The 11,293-nt window shown below is 41.5% G+C and overlaps 2 protein-coding genes across 2 annotated transcripts; both read left to right on the top strand.

The window, feature by feature from the left end:
* The first annotated feature begins 1,690 nt into the window (after positions 1 to 1,690).
* On the top strand, positions 1,691 to 2,674 carry LOC110735943. The gene has a single exon (XM_021916118.1). The coding sequence runs from the start codon at positions 1,691 to 1,693 to the stop codon at positions 2,672 to 2,674; it is 984 nt and encodes a 327-aa protein (XP_021771810.1).
* A 348-nt stretch (positions 2,675 to 3,022) lies between these two features.
* LOC110735952 lies at positions 3,023 to 4,189 on the top strand. The gene is made up of 2 exons (XM_021916127.1): positions 3,023 to 3,240; positions 3,349 to 4,189. The coding sequence occupies exons 1-2, from the start codon at positions 3,023 to 3,025 to the stop codon at positions 4,187 to 4,189; spliced, it is 1,059 nt and encodes a 352-aa protein (XP_021771819.1).
* The last annotated feature ends 7,104 nt before the right edge of the window (positions 4,190 to 11,293 follow it).

The raw sequence follows: 11,293 nt of genomic DNA on the forward strand, positions 1-11,293 counted from the left end.
GGCACGTCCGTGCAGGATGCCCAGGCAAAACACTAGCTCCTGCCTCTCTGCTTTCGGAGGTGCACGCCCGTGCCAACCTCAGCACGGCCGTGCTAAACAGGCTGCACTTGCGTGCCAAGCCTGGCATGTCCGTGCGGACCTGTAGCCGTGCCCAACTCTTTTTTTCTCCGTTCTTTTTTATTTGGGGGTCATATAAATACCCCCCTTTGCTCATTTGTACGGTATGCAAGTTTTTTAGAGCTTTCCTCTTAGTTTGTAATTCTAGAAACAGAAACTCTCAAAAATCATTAGTCAGATTTAATTCTTAGCTTGGAAATTTCAATCTCAATCATTTGTAAGGATTTATTGGAAGTTTGTTCAATCAATTTCAACAATTCCTCAACTTTGAAGTTTATTAAGTAATCTCTTTCCTCTATCTCTTGCACTTAATTTCCAATTTTAATTGTTTTGAGTTGATAATTTCTCCCTTAATCTTATTTATTTATTCTTACATGTTTAATCCATCCTTGTTCTATCTCTTTCCTAGCTTATTTGAATTCATGAAAACCCTAGATTTAATTGTTAGAGTAATTTCCACCATGTTTAGTGAGTAGTCTCTTAGTTAGGGGTTGGGTGAAAACCCAACCAAGATATGGTAATTGTCTTGGAATTATTCATGTTCTACCTTGGATTGATAGTTGTTTGTGCTTGAATTGATAATTGCATGTGTATTTTGTTGGCCACAATATGCTTGTGTGTTCATCCCTCTTCTCACATCAAAAGATGGGGTTTTGGAGTGAGTCATTTCTTATGCAATTAGATTATGCTACTTTCATGATTGTGGATGTTTGGTTTCATTGAGTAGGTTGCTTTAGTGTGGTAAATAGGTGAGAAATCCCAATTATTTGAGCTTCATGCTAGTTCGGAGCGATCGAGAGACAAAATCGAGCTAGAAACCCACTTCCTATCCTTGAGACTTAATCCTTGTCGTGTTAGTGCTTAGTTAGGGAGTACTTATGTTGTGACTTTGAAAGAAGATAATGTTAAGTCCCTTTTCTATCTTCTATGTGTGCTCATGATTCATCTTTTTTATTGATTCCTTGGCTTTGGTTGGTGTTGAATCCCGTTTCCTCTAGCGTTCTTTTATATAGTAGTTAACCGTTCAAAACCCAATTTGTGACCGAATTAGCTTACAATCGTTTCATACTCTTTGTGTTCTTCACCCATTCCCTGTGGACACGATCCTCTACTTACCCTAGACTTGTCTTAGGTTAGTTTAGGTAGAATTATTGTTGGGTTTAGGGTAATTGTCCAACGACCGATTAATCCTTTACCAAAATGGCGCCGTTGCCGGGTAATGGCGTTAAGCATTGAGTTACTTATGAGATATGTGAGACTAGTTCATTTGTATAGCTTTATTTTTCTTTGTTTTCTTTGACTAACCTACTAATCTCCCATATAGTCTTCTTTGTTTATGCCCAAACGCAGCAATAGGACACTTCCTCTTGTGCCGTTGAATCTCGAGCTTGAAAAAGTGGTAAGGGCAAATTGAAGAGAAAAGAGGGCGATAGCTAGTGGTGCTACCTCAAGTGAGCCACAAGTGGTAGTTGAGTCTTATCACTCTAGTTCTAGTGAGTCTAGTGGAGACACCATTCCATTAGAGTCACCAAGGACAAATTCTCCAACTTCTCCACCTCTTCACCAAATCTAGATGGCTATTCCAAATAAGACTTTGAGAGAGTTTGGTGTTCCTCCTCCATATCAAGAAGCAAGTGGGATTGCTACTCCCACTACCGAAGCAAATAATTTGAAGATAAGGCCCGCCCTTATCACCTTGATTGAGGGTAATCAATTCTCCGGGGCAAAGCATGAGGACCCCATTGCGCATCTAAAGCAATTCACACGGTATTGTAGCACCGTGAAGGCAAATGGGGTGACTCCGGAGTACATTCTTATAAGCATGTTCAAATTTTTTCTTTCGGGGAGTGCAAGTGATTGGCTCAACAGGTTGACTCTGAATTCATTGACAACTTGGAATGAGGTAACTTCGGCATTCCTAGGAAGGTTCATTCATCTTGGGAAAACGGCGGAGTTGAGGTCCAAGATTTCAAACTTTCAACAAGAGCCCGATGAGTCTCTCTATGATGCTTGGGAGAGATTCAAGAGCTACCAACAACAATGCCCCCACCATGGCATGGGAGATTGGCTCTTGCTTCATGGATTCTATAGGGGTATCTTGAGATCAGACCGCATACTATTAGATGGGGCATTGGGTGGACCACTCATGAATAAGCCATCCACGGAGGCATTAAAGATCATAGAGGATGTAGTCCAAAACTACACCGATTGGAGCCCCGATGAGCGAAGCACCTCTAAGAGAGGGGGAAAGTATGAGGTAAATGCTATTAACATGCTTAGTTCAAAATTGGATGCCTTGTCTTCTAAATTTGATCAAAGGAAATCTTTTCCCCCTCCTATCTCCCCCCTCCCTAACTCACGTGCATCTAATTCTTCAAATGATAATGTGTCTATGCAATTGATGTCTTGTGATGTATGTGGTGGTGAAGACCATACTTCTTCCGATTGTTATTTGTTGAATGAGCAATGTACCCCTTCCCCTTCTATGGAACAAGTCAATAATATGAATGCTAATCCTAGGTTTGACCCCTACTCCAACACCTACAACGAGGGATGAAAACATCACCCTAATTTTGGTTGGAGAAGTGGCCAAAACCAAGGGCAAGGTAGTGGTCAAGGTCAAGTTAGTGGTAGTGGTAATTATGTGTCTAATAATCAACGGAATTATAGAAATGACAATAGATACCAACAAAAAGGCCAATACTCTTCCACCCACAACCCACCCGGTTTTAATGGAGGAGTAAGACCAACCCCAGCTCCTATCCCTCGACCACCACATCAAATTCAAGCTCCCCCTCCTCCTAAGTCTAATATAGAAAGCATGTTGGAGCAATTCATGAACTCCCAAACTAAAAATACAAATGACTTAGAGGAAAGCTTAAAGCAAATGCAAACCCACAATAAAATGTTGGAAAATCAAATGGCCCAAATAGCTAGTGCCCTTAAAGGCAAGTCTAGTACCTCATTGCCTAGCCAAGGTCTAGATCCTAGAGAGCAAGCCCATGCCATTGTGACTAGAAGTGGAAAAAGCTTGGGAGAAATCCAAGGGAAGGGAATGCAACATGACTTAGAAGGTGAGAAGTCAAAAGAAAGAGTGATTGAAATGAGTGATTCCCATGGAGAGTTGAGAATAGAAAAAGAAGAAGAGAAAAACAAAAATAAATAAGTTGAAAAAGAAAAAAGAGAGAGTGAAATCCCACTACATGTGGCAAAGCTTCCTTTTTTGGGAAGGTTTGCCGGGTCTAGACTTGATGAACAATTTGCTAAGTTTTTGGAAGTCTTGAGGAAGCTTTATGTTAACATTCCATTCACCGATGCTATAAAACAAATGCCAACTTATGCTAAATTTCTTAAAGACATTTTGAGTAATAAAAGAGAATTTGACTTTGTGGAAACGATTAATATGCCGAATTGTAGTGCAATTATTCAAAATAAGTTTCCCACTAAGCTTAAAGTTCCCGGTAGTTTTTCTATTCCATGTGCTATTGGTGAAATGGTAATTGATCGTGCTTTATGTGATCTTGGTGCTAGCATAAGCTTGATTCCCCTTTCTATCTGCAAAAGACTTGGCCTAGGAGAGTTAAAGCCCACTAACATTTCCCTTCAATTAGCCGATCGTTCGGTTAAGATGCCTTTGGGAAAATTAGAGGATGTCCCCCTTAGGGTGGGCAAACTTTACATTCCGGTGGACTTTATTGTGCTTGATATGGATGAGGACTTGAATGTCCCCATAATTCTAGGTAGGCCTTTCTTAGCCACGGCGGGGGCTATTATTGATGTGAAACATGGTAAATTGTCTTTGCTTGTTGGAAAAGAGAAAGTGGAATTCAAATTGAACCAAGTTATGAAATGTCCTTCCAACATGGATGATTGTATGAGTATTGATATTGTTGAGAATGTTATTAATGAATCCATACAATTTCATTTGCATAACACTAATGATTCTTTTGAGTATGAACTTGAAAGCAAAGATAGGTCTTGCAATGAAGACATGGAGATGGAGCCAATTGAGGAGATTCTTGACTCCACGCCCATGGACAAGGAAGAAGCAAACCTAGTGATTGGAGAATAAGAAGTGAAGAAAGAACTCATGAACGACAATGGTAAGGAATGTCCAAGTGTAGAGCTAAAACCTCTACCATCCAACTTGAGGTATGAGTTTCTTGGTCCATCTTCTACTTTTCCGGTTATTTTTAACGCTTCATTGGATGAGATTCTGTAGGGAATATTTCAAGCATCATAACCCCAAGCTTGAACCCCACTGTGATCATACATTTAAATATGGTGGCGTCCAAAGGGAAAGAAAAGAGAACAAAAGAGTCGCTAGCAAGTTTTGGGAACTTGTAAACCAATCACGAGGTGAAGGTTACACCCCTTAACGATCCATGAGATCGTCAACTCCATAAGGTCAAGAACCAAATATGGTTCGGGGATGAGGGTACGAATCCAATCTACAAAAGAAAGGACTCACCCTATAAAATAGGCCTCTACTTCGTTCTACTCGTATTCATGTGCGCTTTCCGACTAACATGCAATCAATAGGTTAATCCTAAACTTGTTTATCTATGTTGGTTGAATATTAATGCACAAATAAATTTATTATTGGCGATCACTTGAATTAAAATCATATTAGCCTAAACGAAATTATTAATTATCTTATTAAGCGTGATTTAAAGTACAAATTCCCTTTATACATGCATAAAAGGCGTGATCAAGCAATAACAACAATATAAATCAAGCAACATAAATAACCATCATCATAATGATCATAATAATTATAATAATAATCAAAATCATGTTAATAATAAAGCAAAAATGTAATAGCAAGATCCTAGGCATGATACTAACAAGATTAATAACAAATCCTAGCATGTCACTAAGCATAAAAAATCAAAGCTTTAAACCTAACATGGTACTAACATGATATTAGAAAGAATAAAAGCACCCTAAACATGATTCTAGAAAGCAATAAATAACATCCTAACATGATACTAGGAATTAAACAAATCTAAGCAAGCGTTCTACATTGAAATTAAAAAGAAAGTAAACTAATTTATTACTTGAAAGCCTCGTACCTCTTTCTAATAACAAAATACACGCGTTAGTAAACTTCAATGAAATAATAAATCAAATAATTAAATTAAATAATTGAAAGAAAGATTTAAAAAGTTTAGACTGGATTTGGGACCAAACCCTCAGAAATTATCAACCTTTCACGTCTAGGGCGAAGGCAACTTCGAACTTGGCAAGGTGTGTCTAGATCTTGTGTATGCGGTATTGTGTTTGCAAAAAGGGTTGGTTCAGAAAGAGAGAAAATATCAAGGAATCCTTGATGAGAGTTGATCCTTGAAAAACGGAGGTCGAGAACCCTATTTATAAGAAAAATAGTCCGGAAAAGCATAGAATTTGATACGGAATAAAACTACACGCTGTCGCCGCAAAACCACTCTACCGCTTGGCGACAAGGATTGTTGCGAGGCGACAGACTTGTCGTTTGGCGACAGCCTGGCTTTTACGCGCTTTCCATGTGGAATCCGATCTTTAGCCAAATTTGATCTACGGAATCCGTACAAAAGCTAAAATCGTATTTTAATAAAATAATAAAATAATAACATTTTTTTCTAAATAAAAATCCATCATAATATAATCATTAATCCTAACTCTATTAGAATTTAAAATAACCTTCTAGAGACTTCTAGAAAATTATAATTAATCCTAAAAATTTTAGGAATAATAATTAACATTGGGCCCTCCTCTAGATCATTGGGCCGCATGTAAAGAACAAACCGGACCCGGTTTAGTATTTTGGCCATAACTTCCTCATTATTCATCGGAATTGGGCTTATAATATATTGTAAGAAAGGAATTTGCGAGCCCCATCCAACTACATTATTATTGGACCCTTGTAACGGACCAAAATAAACTGGATTGGCTATTTTTCATAAAATAAGGTTGTTTTCAAAAACAGAGAGAAGAGAATTTTAACAAAAACTAACCGCAACACTTGACTTTTCACACTTTCACCTCATTCGATTATGGTTCGACGCGAAAGGTATTCATCACTTGGTTTGGTTTTGGGGAGACACAAATGGGTGTCTACAGAAGCCCCCACTTTGACTGAGTTTGGAGAAACTTAGGTTTCGAAAACAAAAGTCAAAGTAGCGATAGGGACGGAGAATGATTCAGAACGTTCTGCGATCCTAAATCATTCTTGTTACACTGATACCTGCAGACTAGCGTTAGTTAAACAGATAAAGAGAGTTAAGAAACGCGTATCTTGCACCGTCGAGCACACGTCTCTGAAAGTAAACGATTTCGTTGTTGCATTTTGTGTCAACCTCCACAGTGCCTCGTGAATGCCATCGTTGAAGGTAACATTACTTCGCCATCTTCAATATTTTTGGTGACAATCCCCCACAGTACCTCGGGAACATCGTCGAAGGTGACCGTACCTCGTCATCTTCAGGTTTGTGGCAGTACTTCGCCACGGCAGAGCTTCGCCGCTGTAGACAATCTTCTCCATACCTCGGGATATCGTCGAAGGTGACCATACTTTGCCATCTTCAGAGTTGTGGCATTACCTCGCCACGGCAGTGCTTCGCCGCTCTAGACAATCTCCTCTCTACCTTAGAACATCGTCGAAGATCATTCTACTTATTGATCTTTGATATTGCTTGAATGTTGCTATTGTGCCAATACGTCGGTGCTTCCGCTGTTTGTGAACCATTACTTTGGTGCTTCTGCTGTTTATGAACCATTATGTCGGTGCCTTTGCCGTTTATGAACCATTACTTCGGTGCCTTTGCAATGAGCTAATACTTAGGCGCTTCAAGCTAAGTGAGATGATCTTTTATCAGGTCGATCACTTAATGTGATTGTAATCGAGCAGATCACTAAATCATGTCAAATTGCCTATAGGGGCTAACCGGCGTACCAAGGAACCCAAACTGCTGCACGAGGTCCATATAACCAAAATATGGAGCCTTGTATTTTGTCGCCACTCCAGCGCACACTGGAAATTCTTGTCGCCGCGCGACAAATCTGTCGTTTGGCAACAGGGTCAGGTTTTTAATTACCCTCCCTTTCTTCTTCATTTTTTCGCCGCTGCTCTGCATTTCCGCGATTTTGCTCGAAACTTCAACTCGATCGTTCTTGCCCATTTCTTAGCCGAATTCGCTCAAACTTGTTGCAAATCGAAGCTTATCTCATCTATTTTCCCGATCTATGTAAGTTTTACTCAAACTCACTCCGGTTTTTGATGAATTGTATGTTCTTGTTCACGAATTTTCAAAAAATTCGAAACTTACTTTGCTTAATTTTCTTTGTTTGTCGAATTTTATGCCACGAATTTGCTTTTTTATGCCACGAATTTGCTTTATTATGATTGTATATTTCCTTGGGAGTATTTTGAGACTTGTTTGACTCAATTTGGTGAAGAAACGAGCGATTCACCATTGTTGGACCTCTCGAGGTCGCGAAGAAAAATGTGACCCGTTCTTTGCGTTTTTGCTAGTTTTTCTTGTACAATTTGTCACAATATTTGCCATAGTATTGCAAGAAATTGTTTGGTTGCTTGAAAATCCTAATTATGCTTAGATTGAATTTATGCTCTATTTTAGTACTACGTACTCTGTTTTTGCGAACATAGTATCATGCGGCTATGCGAACCTTAAATACTATAGAACCTTGAATTTTGATTTACTTTGCATAACATAGCATGGCTAGATGACACGGTTCTGGTTCTCGGTCGAGGGACTCGCGCCGGGAGGACGAGCCTGCTAGCGAGAGTGAGGACCTTCCGTCCACGTCCAGACTTGGACCTCTCCTAGAGTGGGATGAGCACACTCTTTTCTTCGCTCCTGCACACCACCTGTCAAAGCGAGTACGATGTGGTCTCGAGAGTGGGAGGACCCGTAGTCACGGTTCGAGCAACTCTACAATCGGCACGCTTTACGACCCATTTTTCAGTAGAGATGACGCGTTGCGACAGCTTTGGGAGTCATGTGGGTTGACTCCTCTTCTTCGGGCCACCTAGGCCATGTTTTCCTACGATGGGGGTAACCTCGTCATTCGAGCTTTGGTGGAGTTCTTTTGGGACACCACCAACACTTTCCACTTTCCATGGGGTGAGATGACAATCACTCCAACCGACTTTAGTCTCATTATGGGACTGGAGTTTCAGTCTACACTGCTACCGTTCGACAGCGACATTACTGTGTACTCGCCGATTGTTCTGGAGTTGTTGGGTCCGATTGCTGTTCGGGCCCGTGACGAGGCTTAGTCGGGACAGCTCAGTTCCCGGTGCATTCGCCGTTGCACGCTGGTAGTGGCTTTCGAGGATGATGCGACCACTCGCGAGCAGCGGGTGCGAATCTTTGTGTTGATCTTGCTGTCAGGGACCTTTTCCCCTGACAAGGGTAGTCAAGTGCTCCTCTACTACCTTAGAGTCGTTCGCGACCTTCACTTGGTCGGGACATATGACTGGGCCAGTTTGGCCTATGCCGATTTCCTTCTGGGCTTGCGACGTTCCTGCCGTCACAAGGCCTTATCTGGAAAGATCGCACTTTCCAGCTTCTGGAGGGTCGTAGAGGTATATTTCTGTCCCTTTGAAATTTAACTCTAGACTAGTGTAAGCTTTTACTGATTTTCGTTATCTATGTAGATTTGGTTCTACGAGTATTTCCCTTCACTTGCGCCAGCGGGACCTTCTCCTCGCGAGCTCCCTATTGCTGCTAGTATGGGAGGTCACCGCGGTCAGGTCGAGGTTGCACGTCTTCGAGAGTTGATCCTCTCGGTAGGTTCTCATGAACATTTGCCTTTTAATTATCATTCTTTTGTTAGCATCTATCTTACATAGATGTTTTGTAGGAGCCTAGTGTGGTCTACCGACCCTGGGCTAACTTTGCTGTACCTGTGCTAGCCGCACAGTACACTACCGAGCGTCGCTACTTTCAAGGGACATACGACGCTATGGTATATCTAGGAGAGAGAGTGTCCATCCAGCACTCTTCAGACGTCTTTGTCGTCCCTGCTCGTCCGCCTCGACACATGTTCCTTGAGGCGTTGTTGCGCGATCGGGAGAGTGGATTGTCTCAGGGTACTCCCTGGCGGTCCTATGTCCATTTGGAGCAGAGCTATGAGGAGGAATTGTTGCCTTTGCTAGCGCCGACCCCTGTCCTGTCTGAGGAGGCAGCGGTATGCTTTTGCTTTTCTCTTTATTTTTCACTAGGTAGCCCCCAAGTGAATTCTAATCATTTGGATTTATTCTTATCAGGCTTGGCCTAGGGAGTTTGTCCCCTCGAGGATGTCCATTTGTTACCAGGGCATGTTCGGGCCGATCGAGGAGATGATTCCTCCAGCTGCTGAGGAGGAGCGTTTTGTGGAGCGCTCTATTCCTCGTCACCAGACTTGGGTGAGCTTACGCATATTTTTGCTTTTATGTTTGCTCTTGTATCATTACTTACTTTGTTCTCTTGGCAGTTCTCTCGCGAGGTGGTGACAACTATGGCGAGGTGTATAGACGCCTTTTACAGCCAGCTCGTGGGGTTGCGGATTCGAGCGACCTGCCGGAACAACGATGTTGAGGATGTATTTCTCTTGTATTTTTTTATTGCCTTTCATTATACCCTTTACTTGATATTTGAGTTGATTTATTTTTGCAGAGACGGCTTATTCCTTCTCCACGCACTCGGTCGAGTCCCGAGACTAGGAGAGAGTCGACTAGGTCCGACTCGAGGCGTCGCCGCACTTCTTCTAGTGGCCGGGATGGCCGATCAGAGGCTTCTCCTACGGAGGACTCAGCTTCCTCTCCCGAGGAGGTTCTTGCCGGGCCGACTGGCCGAGGAGGGACGACAACGACTCCTTCGATGGGTGGTGGGACGCACGAGGTTGGCTCGTCGTCGCAGCAGCCCTTGCAGCTCCAGCCGTTGTCGATTGGGTATCAGGGTGAGTCGGGTTGGACTGGCCCTGAGCTGAGGTTTCCGGCGGCTGATGGATCAGGAGATGGTGAGGGGCATATTCCCCGTACTACACAGTTCTTTGATATTTTCAACGTTCCTCATCATTTGCAGCCTCCCGCACCGTAGTTGTACCTGTGTTTATTTTTATTTGACTTTGTAGGACTTTGTCTAATTGTATTATATTACTCATACATTAGACATATTGTATATACGAACTATTTATGTTAAGCCTGTTTTATCTTCGCATTTTATACCTTTGCATTTTATTTTACATTTTACGTGCATGTGAGTGTGTGCGAAAAAAATTGTAACTTAATTTTTGCGCAAAAATTTCCGTCATTTTTATTATTAATGGAGGGTATCGACTTTCTCCCGAAAAAGAAAGACGCAAAAGAATCGAAGTGTTTAATGGTGCATGTTGAATGAGCTTAGGCAAATATATGCGTTCGATACTGTCCCTCAAGGTGCAAGGAGTAATTTATCCTTAACTATCTTAGTTGACTCGATAATGAAAGTATTTAGATAACTTAGGCGCGGAGGCTAAGTACTTCATACTTTGTGATGCAATGATGATTTGATGAGTAATGAGTGATTTTGATATGACAAGGCATGCTTCCACGTTGTGTTAATATTTCATGAAAAAAGGTTCCTAAGGGAAGGATTATTTATTCATGTATCTGTGCAGTGTGTGTAAAAGTGACACTAAAGCTAGGTCGCAAGAGCTAAGTGTATGGAAAAGTATTATTTGATAAGAGCCAAATAACGATGACTCTTAGGCTATGTAGGCTAATGATGTAGGGATCAAGCCCCCAATTCTAGCTCTAAGTAGATAGGGATGAGCATCGGAGATCCCTTGATATGATCATGGTGTAAGTGTGTGAATGTGAAAATGAATGCATTTTTATTATGGCCGCACCTCTTTGTGAGGTTGCCTACATATCCGTTAGGAATCAGGCTGAACGTAGCTCTAGCCGAACCTCGCACAAGTGTGTGTATACCTCAAAAAGGTCTTTTTAAGGGTTGTAACGTGGTTAGGCTAAAGGTTAGAGAAGAAGGGGATAAAGGCTCAAGACCCTAAATAAGCCCCCAAGGTGTGCAACCTTGCTTTTGAATCTTTGTATTTTTATGCTTGAGGTTTTCTCACTTTTGAGCTCTCTTTTTTTCTTTCGCATTTTTATTTTCAATTTTTTCTTGGTAAGTGTGGGCAATCCCGATCA

This window comes from Chenopodium quinoa, unplaced genomic scaffold (assembly GCF_001683475.1).
Source record: "Chenopodium quinoa cultivar QQ74 unplaced genomic scaffold, ASM168347v1, whole genome shotgun sequence".
Lineage (NCBI taxonomy): Eukaryota > Viridiplantae > Streptophyta > Magnoliopsida > Caryophyllales > Amaranthaceae > Chenopodium > Chenopodium quinoa.

Bases quoted from the DNA above. Each gene is read 5' to 3' on its own strand.
- LOC110735943 (XM_021916118.1), top strand. From the start codon at position 1,691: ATGGCTATTCCAAATAAGACTTTGAGAGAGTTTGGTGTTCCTCCTCCA.
- LOC110735952 (XM_021916127.1), top strand. From the start codon at position 3,023: ATGTTGGAAAATCAAATGGCCCAAATAGCTAGTGCCCTTAAAGGCAAG. The intron at 3,241-3,348 runs GTTGAGAATAGA...TTTTTTGGGAAG, and splicing joins ATGAGTGATTCCCATGGAGA to GTTTGCCGGGTCTAGACTTG.